The sequence below is a fragment of the Pipistrellus hanaki genome, assembly GCF_964339955.1.
Source record: "Pipistrellus hanaki genome assembly, chromosome: 1".
Classification (NCBI taxonomy): domain Eukaryota; kingdom Metazoa; phylum Chordata; class Mammalia; order Chiroptera; family Vespertilionidae; genus Pipistrellus; species Pipistrellus hanaki.
Genome location: NC_140503.1, coordinates 51796932 through 51813710, shown reverse-complemented (window position 1 = coordinate 51813710; position 16779 = coordinate 51796932). Strand labels below are relative to the sequence as shown.

Here is a 16779-nt window from a genome sequence, read left to right as displayed (position 1 = left end):
ACAACCCTCTGATTACATTATAGGCTCCCCTCTGAACTGTTGGCAGCCCCCATCTCATCACTTTCAGGCATACTGTAAAGACTTTAAAAGTCACATGTATTCTGATATAGTGGTAAATAAGCCAAACCATCTCCAAAGCATCTAGTGAACAATATTATCCCCAGTGTAAGATTTATATTATCATTGAAGGACTTTAGAGCAAAGAAGTTAAAGAAAAATTGCTAAAATACTTGAGTATAGAAATCAATCTTTACAAATATCAAGATCTCTTCCATCCAAATTTCCTTCAAAAATTGTTACATAATGGAAAAAAAAACACAAGAGAAGGAACACAATTTTTACTTCTATCTTAGAAAATTGTGAAATATCTCAAATTTAGGCATTAGGTATTACTTTAAGACATTTACTTTTGGTGGTAATTAGCAAATATTTCTTGTTATCCTGAAATTCATTATATATACAAAATCATAGTATTTAGAGGTAGGATCTTTCAATATAATCTGCTCAAACTTTCTTATTTTGCTTATATATGGAGGTAAACTGAGAGCTAAGGATGTCATGTTATCTTAAATTATATTTAAATTTATTCCTCAGGGATATAAACACAAGAACCTGTGATAGGTTTAATACTCAGGAGATGCATGTATATGGTGTGCAATTCTATAAGGTTAGAGATTTAGCTTTGTAGGTTCTCATGCAGCATGGTTGAATAGTGATGTTCACCTCCTAAATATTTTCTAAATTTAAAAAATTTAAGAGGTGGCTTCACTATAAAGTAGATAGAGATACTATGGTCCTATGGTAATAATATTAAGTAATTGAACTTGTGAGGTGGTATGACTTCTAAGACAAGGAGCATTTGGAGCAGCATTATAGGAAGTATCCTGTATGTCATTTCAGAGGTTTAGCCAGAATTTGACTAAGCAAAACAACTAATGTAGAATAAAAGGCAATTCATTAGGAAATAAAGCCATCATGTGTGTGTATTGGGTACATACATGTATCTTATATAATAGATGTATATACACCATAAATATTTTTAACATTTTGATAGTCTTTTAAATCTATTTATTTTAATAGTTGCAAATCAAGACCACAGAGCATAATTTTAAACCCATATGTTTATACCTGCTCACATATATCTTTTTCCAATGTTTTATTGTAAATGATGGAAAAAATGCAGATCTTTACATATACATTTATTTTCAGTATTTAAAATTATATTAGTTTTCTAGTGATGATGTAACAAGGTACCATAAATTGAATGACTTAGAATAACAGAAATGTATTGTCTCTCAGTTCTGGAGCCTAGTTGTCTGAGATCAAGACATATAGACAGAGAAATATTCCCTCTGAACATTTTAGGGAAGGATCTGCCCAGGGCTTTCTCAGAGCTTTTGGTAGATAGTTCCTTGGTTTGTGGCAGCATAATTCCAATTTTTACCTAATATTTTTCTGTGTTTACATTTGTCTCCAAATTTCTCCATTTTATAAGGACACCTGTCATATTGGATTGGGGACCGGGCTACTCCAGTAAGATCTCATCTTAACTAAGCCACATTCTGAGGTGCACGGGGTTAGGCCTTCAACATATAAATTTTGGGGGATACAATTCAGTCTATAACAAAAATAATTTCTTTAGCATCAACTTCCAAAACAGGAATTTTCTCATCAAAACAATCACTAGACATTACCAAAAGTTCATGACTATTTTATTATCATTTTCTTTGTCATCAACCATGCATTACAATGCCTCGTTCATGACACTAATAACAGACTTGGGAATTATTTGTATTATCATAAAATATCATTATTCAAGTCTGTTAATTTTATAATCATAATTAGATATTTTATAAATTGGATAATTTTTTATGCTTATTAACTCTTGTTGCCTTCTATTTTATGAATTATCTAGTCACATTCCTGAACATCTATTTATTGGAGTGTTGTCATTTTTATAGATATGTATGTTTTTTTAAATGCTGAACATATTAGCAAATATATGTTTTTTTAATTTTTATTGTTTTTATATATGAAAGTAATGAAGAAACATAACAAATTTATCAAACTACATTTGGTATTACTCTTTTACCTTTAAGTTTAAAACATACCTTCTTATTCTATAGGTTTAATATTCTTTTCTAGTTTTACTTGCTTTTTTTTTTTTACTTTATTTGTATTTAATTTTTAGTATATCTGGAACTTCATAAGTTTTGTGTGAGATAAAGATAACAAATGAATATTACAGATACTTAATCTATGGTCTAAGCATCATTTATTGACTAGTGCTTTCTCTTTCTCTGTAATAACATATGTCCTTTCTTATTCATTGAATTCTTAAGTATAAAGGTTTATTACAAAGCTATCTTTTGTGTTTCACTGAACTTTTAATCTATTATTTGCTGGGTCTATAAAGTTTTAGCTTTTATGAATTTTTAATATTTGTATATGCTCTCCTCACAATTCTAATTTTAAAAAGTCTGAGATGTTTCTACTTATTAATTCAGTTACACTTGAAATTAGGATAATTTCAGGTTGCAACAACTTATCATTATGCTTTGAATTCTTAAATCTATATATCTGTTTGAAGACAATTCTTCCTCCCTGTACAGAAAGGTGAAATGTTTCCTTGATTCAGATATTTTAGGTACTTCCATGAAGTCATGTGCCTTATTTAAAGTTGTTTATTCAGTTTTCAGCAAAGATTTATTGGTCGGCTCTATTTCAGAAATGTAGTAGAAATTAAGAAAAGGTGATTAATATAATTGAGGAGCTTGTATCTAGGAGGATTGCAGATAAGAAAACCGGCAAAGGGTAAGAATTAACCAAGAGGAAGAGGCATAGTGTACAGAGGGATTATGCTTCAACTATGTTTTGGAGGCTGACTAGCAATTAGCTAGCTGAAAAGGGGGCATTTGTTTTAGGAAAGGCACACAGTTATCAAAGAGCATGGCATAAAGAGGAAAGGGCAAGAATATAACTGGGACAAAAGTATAGGCAGGTTATGAATGAGGTCTGAAGAGCCATCAGCCAGCAGTAGACACACATCTGATATTCTCTTATGTGGGCATTGGATAACATTGGTGGGTTTTAAAAGGGAAGATAATGTGATTGTGCCTGTATTTTAGGAAGGTTGCAAGGGGGAAAATTTCGCAGGTAGACAAGAAAAGAGTGGAAATGAACAAAAAGGGTTGGTTGATAATAAAAAATGTGTTCAGTGAATGAATAAAACATTGAAGTAATCATTGAATGAAAGTATCGGAATGCATGATTAGAGTTAGATGCTGAAAAATAATTGTTGACTTTGTTAGAATTATTTTTATTTTAGGGAGATGGTTGATTTAGAAACCAGTTATTGGGAATCAAAATCAGTTTTCAGTGGGAGATGTCAAGTATTGAATATTTGAAATCATATCTCATGTCATTGTTTTTTCAAGCTAATTGCCAAGTATGTGGGAAATAACATACTATTATTGTTTTATTTTGTTTATGTATTGGTTATCTATGTTCACTTTCATAACTATTTTACTAACCCTAATAGGTGACCAGGTTTTTGTTTGTTTATTTTCTGGGTTTAAAATTGTAATTCCTGAAAATAACAACATTGTATCCTGTATTTTAATACTTACATATTTTTTTCTATTTCTTGTTTTAATATGTTGGTCAGAATTTCTAAAAATCAGTTAAACTAATTGTAGTAGGTATTTTTTTTAAATAATAATAGGAATGCCCTAATATTTCACACTTAAGTTGATAACTCTAATGACTTTTACTTTTTTTAATGTATTAAACTTAAGGAAAACTCATTCCAATTATATTTTTAAAAAGTCACAAGGTTGTGAAATTTTATCACATAACTTTTTGGGATCTACTGAAATGCAGATATGTATTTTCTGACCAGTTGATATGTCCTATTACATTAGTTATTCCATGATTTTATATCATGTTCAGAATAAAATATATATGGTATAATAATTGTTTTTCAGAAATAATGATTACTTTTATTTTTGATCTTTTATTTAGTATTTTAAAAATTTATGGCCATAAATAAGAGTGGTCTATTATTATTTTATATTGTGCTTTACCTTGTTTTATCTTCAAAGATATAACCCTGAGATATTGTACAATCTCTAAAAATTGAACAAAAATATTTAGTTACAGTAATCTATACTTAATGATTCAAAAAAACAAATAGATTTCATATTTTCATCAATAAAAGTCATCACTGAACTATGTGACCTTGGATAAACCTTTATCTCTCTGTAGTTCATCTAGAAAAGTGAGGGGTTTGGACTACATGTACCCAAAGTCACTCTAGCTCCAGCTCCCTGTTGACTTGTATTCATAGAGAAGTAGCTTCAGCTTTATGATAAAAAGCTGAATTAATAAGTTTAAGATCAATAATACTCTATAAGGTGGAATTGGGTCATGCCATTATGAGCCTGGAAGATTTAGACTTGAGTTCTAAAAAATATTTATTAGTGTATAGTTCTCTACTTGGGCTCTTGAGAGGTTGAAATTGAAAAATGTTGACCTTGTGGTTTATCTAAAATTTCACTGCAGAAGTGTGGACCAGCCAACCCTCTCTGTTCTGGTCAACACGCTGAAACATTGGATGGAAAGGGCAGCACATGGGGGATCAGAAGTTTTGGATTTGTGTCCCATTTCTGCCCTTAACTAGCCTTGTGATCTTAATCAAATCACTTACCCTCTATTGACATCAATTTTCTTATTTACAAAATGTAATGTATTTAATTACTCTTATAGCTCTTAGATTTCTGATATGAGAACCCATACATAAATAACCCCTTAGTAAAATATCCCCAATTAATCTAGTCATGTGAAGTTTATTTTTGAATATTATATTGATCTCAGTTGACCCTCTCAACAAAGTTTGGGAGCAAATAGGAATAGTATCAGGGGCCCATTTAAAGCTAGGTATGGACTCTAGAGAATTTGGTGGTTTGCCCAGTGTGCTTAGTCAGTGGCAGAACCTCAGCTGGAGCCTGGGACTTCTGATTCTTCAACTGTTCCTTTCTTTGTATGACACATTGTCTTTCATTAAATCCCGTGATCACCCTGTGATACTTTTCAAGCATTCTGGCACATTTTTCAAATCTTTCAAATTATGAGGATCTAACAGCCATCTTCCCTTGGAGTTCAGCCTTGAAATTCTGTTCATTTATGATTTTAAATAATGTAACATAGTAACACTTTGTTCGTGTGCATGTTTAAATGATTTCTTGAAAAGTACTCCATCTAACATTTATCCCTTCTTTTCCTGATTCTCTTTCAGATAGCAGTTCTGTGGATGAAAAGGTTTTAAATCATGCATTTTTCTTCCCTGCTGAGGGATCTTGTCTTTTGTACATGTTTGTTTGTGACATATTAGACCTGTTTTGGTTCCTCTGTTTTAGTTGTGAAATGTGCATGTTATCACAGCTTTCCATCCTTTGGTTGTCCTTTAAATGTGCCCCCAATATGTTGCATTTCTGAAGAGGTTACACCTTGCCAGCTGCGCTTCTTTAGCTTACACTTGCCAACCTAGGGGTCTGCTACGGTCAAACTCAGCATCTGTTCCTAAGTCTGGCTAATCATGATCTCTTGGACTGACCCATGATCTTCACTGCATATACTGAGTTTTAAGGGCAAACAGTATTTGTAACGTGATATCCTTTCCTGGACTCTGCCAGTGCCTTTGTTTAAATGCTGACAGCTCATTTCAAATCCTGCACTCACAAAAACATGTAGCTTTGACTTGGAGCTGACCCTGCTTAGCATTTGTCATACAAGGTGTTATGTGTCTAGTGCAGTTGACCCATGTCCCAAATTCCCCTCTATGTAGTTACTGTATGCTAAAAGTCTGTTTTCTTTTCTTTTGTTTTTTTTTTTTCCTGTCATGTTTTATTTAAGGCTCGAATAGTAGGCAGCAATGATTTGGATGCTTCCAAATTCTCTGCGCTCCAGGCATTTGGTGGGTAAGTACGTTCGTAACCTTTTTAAAGTATTCCTTTCATCGGTAGTACTTGGCTGTGTTCTCAACATATGTATTTTGAATGCAGGTTGTTGTATGATGGTATAATTAGATAGCCTCACTGTTGCTTTCTTTTTTCACAGTAGAGTAGCTCCTAGAGTGTTTATATATATATATATATATATATATATATATATATATATATATATATATATATATATATGTATAATTATGTATGTATGTATCTATATACAAAGACTCTATATCTAAGCCACCTAACCAGATTAGGTATTAACATCTTCATTCCATACACAAATATAAACACATAATTTTACTAAATGTGTTCATATTCATTCAGTTAAAACTAAGTTTGATCTGCTTGTTTTTACTTAATGATATGTCTGTAAATATTTTTCTGTGTAAATGAGTTAATGAATGTAATCTCCACTATCATTTTATAGTGGCTTTTAATGGATGGATAAAAAGTATTTAAAATTTAATCACAAAATAATGTATGAATTATATTCTATAAGAAACTCAAACAAAAAAAAAAGATTGCCTTTAATACTTCTAATTATACTTTGATATCAGTTTGACATTTATGTTCTTATATCTTTGCTGTGTGCCTTCATACATATCTAAGTTCAAAGAAAATTGTTTTATAGTGTGTATTGATGTATATTTAGCATATATTAGGCCAGTGTTTCCCAAACTTTTGACATATGTGTGCCCCTTCTATAATTTTCGTAACGCTGAGTACCCCTCGTACTCATGAGAACATAGAATTAGGCGCAGCTAAGCACGGTGCAGTGCATATCCCCACCAAACTCCGGTGCAATGCGTACCCCCACCAAACTCTTCCCGTGCCCCTGGGGTACACGTACCACACTTTGGGAAACACTGTATTAGGCCATTTTGTGTATAAATAAACAAACACTAGTTTCATGTTGACTATGTAGTAGACACTTTTACAATTGTTTTATGTATAATGACTTGTTTGATATTTACAATGGCCATATGAGGTAAGTGTTATTTTGAATTCCACTTTACAAATGAGAGAACCTATGCATAAAATAGTTTTAAAAAACAAACTTACCCTTCATACAGCCAGTGACAAAATCAATAGTCAAACACAGTTAGTCTAGTTCCAGAGCTTACTCACTGTGCTACATTGTATCTGCAACTCATGGTATCCTTTTCACTTTCCTTTTATTTTTTCCATCTAACAGCATGTCTTGGAAAACTTTCCACTTCCTTATTTCTAAGTGATGCAAATATTTTAAAATATTTATGTAATATTTATTTGTTAATTTTTCTATTAATTGATTTTAAGAATATTTATAGATGTTATTATTGTAAATGATACTGCAGCAAACATATAACAAATTGTTAATTTGTTATAAGTGGACCAAGGTTTATTCATGGTATAGGCAGACAGATTAGTTGTTTTATTAAAGTTGACATTTGAACACATTTGTATTCAATATAAATAGAAACAAGATTTAGATGCATGTTTTAGAGAATTTTTAGGCAAATAAATACAGTTATATTTATAATACTTTTATTCTTCAAAAATAACTATTCTGTTAAGTACATCTACTTAAATGAACATATAAAGTTTCAAGTTTAAAGCTCCTGGAAAATAACATATACCATTATTTTTTCAAGTAAAAGTAATTAAGATGTTATTATGCCTTAAACCTTTCTATGTCTTTATATATGTGAAGAATTTACACACAGTCTGATTGTGATCTCACAATGATTTAAATTTAAGAAAACCAACTTACATAAAAGCTTATCATAAATTATCTATAGAAAATTCAAGTAAAAATTGGATTACTCTTTTGTCCCTATTCACACAAACTGTCTCTCCAATAATAACTTGACAAAGTGAATGACAGGTTACCATAGAAAATAATTAAGTTGAATTTCAAATTACTTATAAAAAAATGTTGTATGTCAAGATCTTAGAAGCTAATAGAGTTTCTGGTCTCACAATTCCTGCAACTCCTCCTTGCCAATGGCATCCTTCATTTTGTAACAACTTGCTTTCCTAACTCCTGTCTCAATATGGACTTTATTATTGTCAGAGCAGCAGAGTTGGTCTAGATTCATGTTTTTAAGTGCAAGCTGTGTAAATGCCTAGCTAAAATAGGTCATCTTTGCATTTTGAATAGATCCTTTGCACATGGTTTTCTTCAGAGACTGCCCATTTCGGGGACTTTCTAAGGGAGTTTAAAATTCTGATGCTATGGGAGAGGGGTCATCAGGACAATTTGCTATTATCTGAATGTGTATTTCTCCTTGAAGAATCTTGAAGATACCCCTCCCTTAAGTAAAGTCACAACCTATTTCAAAAAAAAATTGCTTCTTGTTTTAATTCCCCAAACCTATTTTTAAATTATTTTTAATAAAATGAAATATTATTACAATTCTTCTAAATATATAACATCGATAGTCCTGGGAAACTTAAGACTGGAGCAAACTTTCAAAATAGGGAGTAAATTCTTCTTCTTAGCAATACTATTTTATAATTCACTATTTTACCTTCAACATTCCTGATCAGTTCAGAGCCATTCCACATTCAATAGTCCCTCCCCTTTCTCAAGTGTCAATGAAAAAATAGTCTATACTCTTTGAAACAGGATAATGGAGCTAACCTTGCTGTTCTCTTGTTTCTGCTGATTTCTTTGTACATTTCTTGTAAATGTTGCTGGAAAAAAATCATGCCAAAATTTATTCTGCCAAAATTTTCCCATCTATCACAATAAATTTAGACAGGTTCTAGAAAAGGAATGTAGAGAGGAAAGCTAAACAGGAAAATGAAAGAGAGAGAAGACTGGATGGATGCATGTTTCAGTGAAATTATTAAATTTAATGTTTTGCATCCTCTAGTACAGGGGTCCTCAAACTTTTTAAAGTGGGGGCCAGATCACGGTCCCTCAGAGAGCTGGAGGGCCGGACTATATGAACTACTAATTCCTACTGTAACACCTCGGCTGTGCTCACTGCCCAAAAAACCTGGCGGGCCAGATCAGACTCCTCTGGGGGCCGCATGTGGCCCGCGGGCCGTAGTTTGAAGACCCCTGCTCTAGTAGTTGTACAGATGCTTGGTAACTTTTGTTAAATATGTAAGCTACAGGTGATACTAGAAGCACATACCACGATAGTGTTAGAGAAGTACAAGGTATTTTTTGGAAGAAACATCCCAGAGATGAAGTAGAGAGACAGCAAGAGCAGGCAAGAAAGGTCTTTGTAATATGGCATGGGTCTGACATCTGGGAGAGGAAAAAGGGAAGAGAGGAAGGAAGGATTGGGGATGAAAACTCTTAAATGAGGTTATAAGAGTCAGTCAAACCTGAGGAGTCCCAGAGGAAATTTCATGTTAGAGGAGTCCCACAATGAGCATAAGTGGCCATTTCTATTACTTCCACATGCTCAATCATTGGTTAGGAGCAGCTTGAGGAATGTGGTCTTGGGTTCATGCTGCAGTGTATTCTGTAGGAGAAGGCTGTCATCCAGCTACACTTCTCTGAGGAGATTTTCTCTGAGGGATGTCTGAGTGATGCATGCCCATGGCTACCCAGAATTTGGTAAGTCAATTGGATGAAATTACTTTAATAACTAATAGTAAATGAAGTCACACAAGTGCCTTCTCTAAATATGGACCACTTTATTAATAAAAATAATGCTCCTTGCGCATATGACACAAGTTCACCCTTCCCTGGTCATTCGTAATAATAGTTGTATTGGTTGTATGATGAATAGCATTTCAAGGCCATTTTATGTATTTTTTTTTTCTTTGTAGTCTCAAGGTACTAGCTTTGTCTGCACCAGGATTGAGAAGAGTTTATAAAACAGTGGTGGGATAAGGGAAAGAAAGATAGTGTGAAAGAAGAGATATTGATCTTTCTTCCCTTTCTTCTCTAGTCACCTAAGATCTCTGCAGGATAGTTCTCATAGAACTAAATTCATTGAGCCTATATAAAGAAAGGGTTTTTGGCTTCTGTCCATGGTTCTGAACTAGGATATAGCTGCTCTCCTTAATCCCAGGAATCTTGGTGATTGTTTTCCAATTCATTGCCAGGATTATTCAACCTTATCAAGAAAGAGGGGATGTTGAGAGTAGTAACAAAAATCAGAGATAGAGAAAAATCAAGAGATACTGATTAAGGGCAGGACACTGAGAGTGCCAAATAGAAAAAGGGAAGGTTCTGTTTTGACTTCAACTTCAGATAACTACAACTGAAATATCTATATATAGAGAAAAAGCCAGCAACCAGAACATCATGAAGACTGGAATGCCTGCTTACTATGATGCCCGCTGCGGCTAGCAAAATGGCCCGATCCGGGAGGAGGACAGGACCAGCAGGCCAACCTCCCGTGGCACCGCCCCCCCACCTGACCCCATTCCAGATCGGCCCCCCACTCTGATCAGGGGCAGGGTTAGCCAGCCAACTACCCATGGCTCCTCCTCCCCCAGGCCACTGGCCCCCAATTGGCTCCTCCTACCCATTTGTGGGCCGGGCCAGCCAGCTTCACTGCCCACAGCCCCTCCCATTCCAATTGGGTGAGGGGTCTGCTGGTCAATTGCCTGAAGCCCCTCCCCACAGCTGGCTCAGCCCTGATCAGGCCCCAATTGGGACAGGCCAGCTGGCCAACCTCCCACCATCTTCTTCTCCTGACAGGCCCAGCCCCAATCTGCCCCAATTGGGGCCAGGTTGGCCAGACCCCACCCTTGCACAAATTTGTGCACCCTGCCTCTAATATACTAGAGACTTTCTAGTATATTAGAGGACTAGTGCACAAATTCATGCACCAGTGGGGTCCCTTGGCCTGACCTGTGGGATCAGGCTGAAACCAGCCCTCTGATATCCACTGAGGGGTCCCAGATTGTGAGAGGGTACAGGCCAGGCCAAGGGACCTCAGTGGTGTACACTTGGGGCTGGGAAAGGACAAGAGAGGTTGGTCAACTAGAGAAGGACTGTAGGAGGGCTCCAGGGCATGTCTGACTGGCACATCTTGTTCAGTCCCATTCAGCCAGACCCCAGCAGCAAGCTAACCTTCTAGTTGGAGTGTCTACCCCCTGGTGGTCAATGCACATCATAGTGAGAGGTTGAGTGGATTTAGCATATCATTAGCATATTATGCTTTGATTGGTTGAACATACAACTGGACACTTAGCATATATATGTGTATATATATATATATATATATATATATATATATACACACACACATACATATTTAATATTTTCTGAGATTTCAAAGATTGTTCAATTATCATCTTGAACAAATCCTATATAATAAAAGGCTAATATACAAATCAACTGAATGGTAGAACAACCAGTCGCTATGACATGCATTGACCACTAGGGGGCAGATGCTCAACACAGGAGCTTCCCCCTGGTGGTCAGTGCACTCTCACAGGGGGATTGCTACTCATCCATAAGCTCTGAGCCGGGCTCATGGCTGGCAGGAGACTCTCCCACCTCCTCGAAAGTGCTAAGGATGTCCAGCAGTGCTAAGGATGTCTGGCTGATAGTTTAGGCCCTCTCCCACTGGACATCTCCAGGACTGCGAGATGGTGCAGCCAGGGCTGAGGGAACACCCCCCTCCCCACCCAAGTACATACTTTTTATGCACTGGGCCTCTAGTAATCCTATAAATGTGACCAAGCCAACTACTGTGTTTCCCCGAAAATAAGACATCCTCCGAAAATAAGACCTAGCGCATGGAAAGATAAGACATCCCCTGAAAATAAGACCTAGCGCAACTTTGGGAGAAAAAAATAATATAAGACACTGTCTTATTTTCGGGGAAACAGGGTATTAGCCAAAGTTCTAAACAATTTTTTTTGTTTTTAAATTTATCTTGATTAAAATAGTAATTTTTTCCCTCTTAAAATCTGACATTGGTTAGGTTATACAATATTTGGATATAGATCATTTAAAATACTCTTGATATTTCTTTCACAGTTCTGAAATTGCTTTTATATTTCTCTATAAAATTTAGAAGGTTTTATGCCTCACCCTCTTCCCTGCTCTTAGTCCTGGCTTTCATGTTATCCAGGGCCTAAAATCAGCCATTTAATACGGGAGCTAATGTTGTTCTTAGTCTCCAGGAGCTAACCATTTTTTATCATAGCAGTAGTTTTTTTCCTATGGAAGTTTAGAACTTTCTCTTTGATTTATGAATTATAAAGAAAAAAATTAGATTCTTCTCTATCCCTTCAAGGAACTTCATTATTTCTTAAAGCAAGGGCCAGAGATTATCCTAAGCCTAGAAAATGGGTGTTTCTACTGCTGTAATACCTCCCCTGGGTCAATAGTTTATCCTGCACAAGCATCCTTTTATGCTTAAATAAGTGTGCCAAATAATAAGAAAATGACATAACAGTTTGTGTCAATCTCTGTAACAGGTTACTCTTTGGAGGAAAAAGGAAATCTTTATTGCTTTTCTTTGACTTTTCAGCCAGTTGTTTTTATGGAAGAGATCTTTCCCTTCCAGGAGATTTGGTATAGTGTTATGGCTATCAGATGCAAACAGGGTCTAGTTTCACAATCCATTATCATGCAGCAACTCAATCTTACATTAATAATATTTTAACTTACTTTTACTGATATTGCCATCAGTCTAGTTTTAGTCCTCAATACCTTCTACCTAGACAATTGCAAACAGATCTTTTTCATTCCTTCCTCCCCATTAAGTCTAAGCTATATACTGTTAAAGATTAATCTCCTTAAAGTACAGTACTTTTCCATTTAAGTGCTTTTAATGGTTCCTCGTTTAGGCAATGTGAAATATAAATTCTTCTACATGGCTTTAAATATCCTTCTTAATTTCTACTTATCTCTCTTTACAATGGAGAAGTATTAACACAATTGTTATGGTCCTACATGTTTGTCATTCCTATGGTATCTATGAATTTAAATTGTATAATTTTATAAGATTTCTATCCAACTTTATCTTTAGCTCAGAGTTGGTCTTTGTGGTTTCTTTCCACAGAGTTATGCCAATACCTTGTCTATATGAGGACCTCATTCATGAGTTAATATTCCTTTAGAATGGCTGTCTCAGATCAGTTGGTTTGAAACACATTTTAAGAGATTCAGGTCCACTGCATTTTAAGAAAATAATATTTCCCAATAATCATGGATTCAGAATGAGATACACATGAAGAGCACTGTGAGTTTTAAAATAAATACCATATGATCTCACTTATATGTAGAATTTAGTAGACAAAATAAAACAGAGGCATAGATACATGGAACAGATAACAGCTATCAGAAATGGAGGGGAGGCTGGGGAGTTGGATACAAGAAGGTAAAGGAATTAACCCAAAAAACATACACACATATAGAGAAGTAGAGAAAGAGAAAGAGATAGAGATGGAGATAGAGATAAAGATAGACTATATATATATATATATATATATATATATATATATATAGTATATCTATCTATCTATCTATCTATCTATCTATCTATCTATCTAGCATAGACACAGGCAACAGTGTGGTGGTAGCCAGAGGCAAAGGGGGTGGGAGGAGGTGGAGGTACGCAAAGGGGAGATAAATAGGGACAGAAAGAGACTTTGCTTTGGGCAGTGGGTGGGTGATAGAGTGTGTAGATGATGTTTACACATGAAACCTGTATGATTTAAAAAAAAACCTTTTTTTAAATTTATGATTTCAGAGAGGGCAAGATAGACACATCAATGATGAGAGAGAATCATTGATCAGCTGCCTCCTACACACCCCCTACTGGGAATTGAGCCCACAACCTGGGCATGTGCCCTTGGCTGGAATCAAACCCAGGATCCTTCAGTCTCAAGGGCCAATGCTCTACCCATGAGCCAAACTGGCTAGGGCAAAACCTGTATGACTTTGTGTACCAAAATAATAGAAAATAAAATAAAATAAATAAAATAAAATAAAATAAAATAAAATAAATACATAAAATGAAATAAAATAAAATAGTAAAATAAAATAAAATAAGTAAGTAAGTAAGTAAATGAAAGCAGCTTAACTCACACCCAAAGTTAATGTTACTAAGCCCTTACTGTGTTGGGGGCGGAATTATTCAGGCATTTATTTTATTTTTTTTCCATATTAGTTCTAACTCCAATTGATAAGGAGGCCACTTCACTTTTGATCATGAATCCTCTTTTTTTTTCATTGGAGAAACTTTTTGAAGGGTGTATTGAGCAAACCTATAAAAATATCACTCTAATTATGCTGACACAAATTTTATCCTTTCATTCTCCTCTCTGAAAACCTTAGCCCTTTAGAACACTCTCAATATAAACTCATACTGTATTAAAGATTGCCTCTTATAGGGGCCTTATTTCTTCTTTAGGAAGGAGACCTTTGTAATAACTGAACCACCTGTTTTTACCTTGCTTTTCCCCTTATCTAATGTCAGACACAATCATGCCACCTGGCAGTTACATTAGAAAAGAATCTCATGGGAGGCTAGGGGAGGCCTAATCCTATCATAGACTCTCGATTAAAGGAGGCTGACTACTCTTTAGCACTCTGCCTGCAATCCTCCCTGCAAGCCGACATATTAGTATTTAAACTACATATCAGGCCGAAACCGGTTTGGCTCAGTGGATAGAGTGTTGACCTGCCAACTGAAGGGTCTCAGGTTCGATTCTGGTCAAGGGCATGTACCTTGGTTGCGGGCACATCCCCAGTAGGGGTGTGTAAGAGGCAGCTGGTTGATGATTCTCTCTCATCGATGTTTCTAACTCTCTATCCCTCTCTCTTCCTCTCTGTAAAAAGTCAATAAAATATATATTTAAAATATAAAAAATAAAATAAAATAAATTACATATCAGGTGTGGCAGAAACAGACAGTCTACTCATTAGCAACAAGGCCACTAGCTTTCTAACACCCATGTACCAAGAAACCATAGCTTCCTGAGGCCAGAAAAAAATAGCTTCCTGAGGCCTATCTAATTTGGCCTAGACCTAGCAATCACTTCTCTAGGTCAGGATCAGCTGAATGTTTCACTAGGCTTTATTAGAAATTACTTAGGAAGCACTTCATCCCTTTTCTATTTAAACAGTCATGGGGTCATTTGAGCAGTTTGACATTTTCCATAGAGACTAGCCACTTGACTGACTCCTTAATGATGTGGACCTATAAGACATTAGGACCACAAGTTGGACTCCATCAGAATTACAGTTTGGCATAGTATCTATAGAAGTAAGGATGCAGTTATTAACTACAATATCTAAACCAGCCTTATAAATGCCATAAATGGTGTGGTGCTGATTACTAATCATTTCTTTTATATTTTTTTCCTACATAGATAAAGGCAAAGAATGTATAGTACTTGCTCAGGGATTGAGAAATAGAGCTGTTATGCTCAAGCTACTAACAGCTTATCGTTCACAAAGTTAGAGACTCACATCTCTTTCAGTATCTCATATTCAGATCTGAATTTGTAGCTTAACATTCTTTTTTACTGTGTAATACACTACAAATGCAGAAAGGACAATTGAGTATTGCCTACAGTCAATCCAGAGATACTGTATAATTCCCCATCCTCTTATAATTCTATTAGTAAACAGATTCCTCCATTCTTATACATCCATAAGAACTCTGATGTTTATTCAAATAGAGGTCACTCCCTATGCTTAGAAGGCACATCATAGAAATGATCCCAAGTCACATTTTTCTGTTATTTAGTATTAGTTAAGACTATGAAATCTCAGGATCATCCCGGGTGGCAGGATTTGTAAATTTTAAACCCCACATTTTACTCACCACATAGAGGCTACTTTTTATCCTTATGATAGTGAGTTTACGTTAAAGGTCTAGAAGATGCATCTGATGCATGTCAACCCAGAATGTGGATAATGTCTTCATTTCAGGGAAGGAAACCACAGCCACCATCAACTCTCCCCAGCTTTCCTTTAGCCATTTCCTGGCACCGGATCCATTCATAATTATTGCACATAATGATTGGCTCCTTAGAAGGGACAGCTTTCTCTTTTATCTGTAGGTGACTGCCAACTAAAACCAAACCCAGCAAGAAGGCGACCTTTCCCTAGCTTCTAAGAGTGCTAACTCTACTCCATAATACTTGAGACACACTTTAAAGGAATCTCATGCATGCATATAAGCCTAACCAATGGACCCAGACAACAGGAGGGTGAGGGCATGAATAGGGAGAGTTGAGGAGGCAATGAGGGGATAAGGACAAATATGTAATACCTTAATAAAGAATTTTTTTTTAAAAAAAGGAATCCCAAATTGTGCGCTTTCCAAAGACTAGTGTTTTAGCAATAGAAATTGTATTTTATTCCTAGATGCTGAGGCTAAATTTTTTCCTTATTAGGAAAGGCCACCAACATAAACTTAAGCATGATACTAATTATACCTCTTTACCCTCATAACTTGCATTCAAAATCATTCTTCTTTCTCTTGGCTTCCCCTCAAGAATGACAACAAATACTCTGCAACCAGTGCTTGTTATGATCTCTTTTCTGAGCAGCTCAGAAAGACCCACCTAATTAATGTAGCAGCTACAGTAGACATACAGTCTCAGAAAAATAAAATTCTGAAGTAAGAAACCCAAAGAGAGCATACATGCTGGAGAAAGTAATGTGATGTTTTCTCTAAAGACTTTCTGTGTTCAAGTTGCTTATTTAATACTTATATGTTATTATACATTTTCAGTTCTTTAAAATGGATTTTTAATCATGACCTCTCAGTCTCTGGTTTGGCTTACATTTATTAGAAAATCTGTAAATCTTTATGGATTCACCACACAGAATCAATTTTAATTG

The 16779-nt window shown here is 35.3% G+C and overlaps 1 protein-coding gene across 1 annotated transcript in view; it reads left to right on the top strand.

The window, feature by feature from the left end:
* The window catches only part of UNC13C (unc-13 homolog C), a 501491-nt gene that overhangs the window by 119038 nt on the left and 365674 nt on the right, over nucleotides 1–16779 (top strand). The window contains exons 3-4 of the mRNA XM_084880006.1: nucleotides 5297–5319; nucleotides 5914–5978. Coding sequence (XP_084736132.1) covers nucleotides 5297–5319; nucleotides 5914–5978 — 88 coding nt within the window. The remainder of the gene's footprint in view (nucleotides 1–5296; nucleotides 5320–5913; nucleotides 5979–16779) is intronic.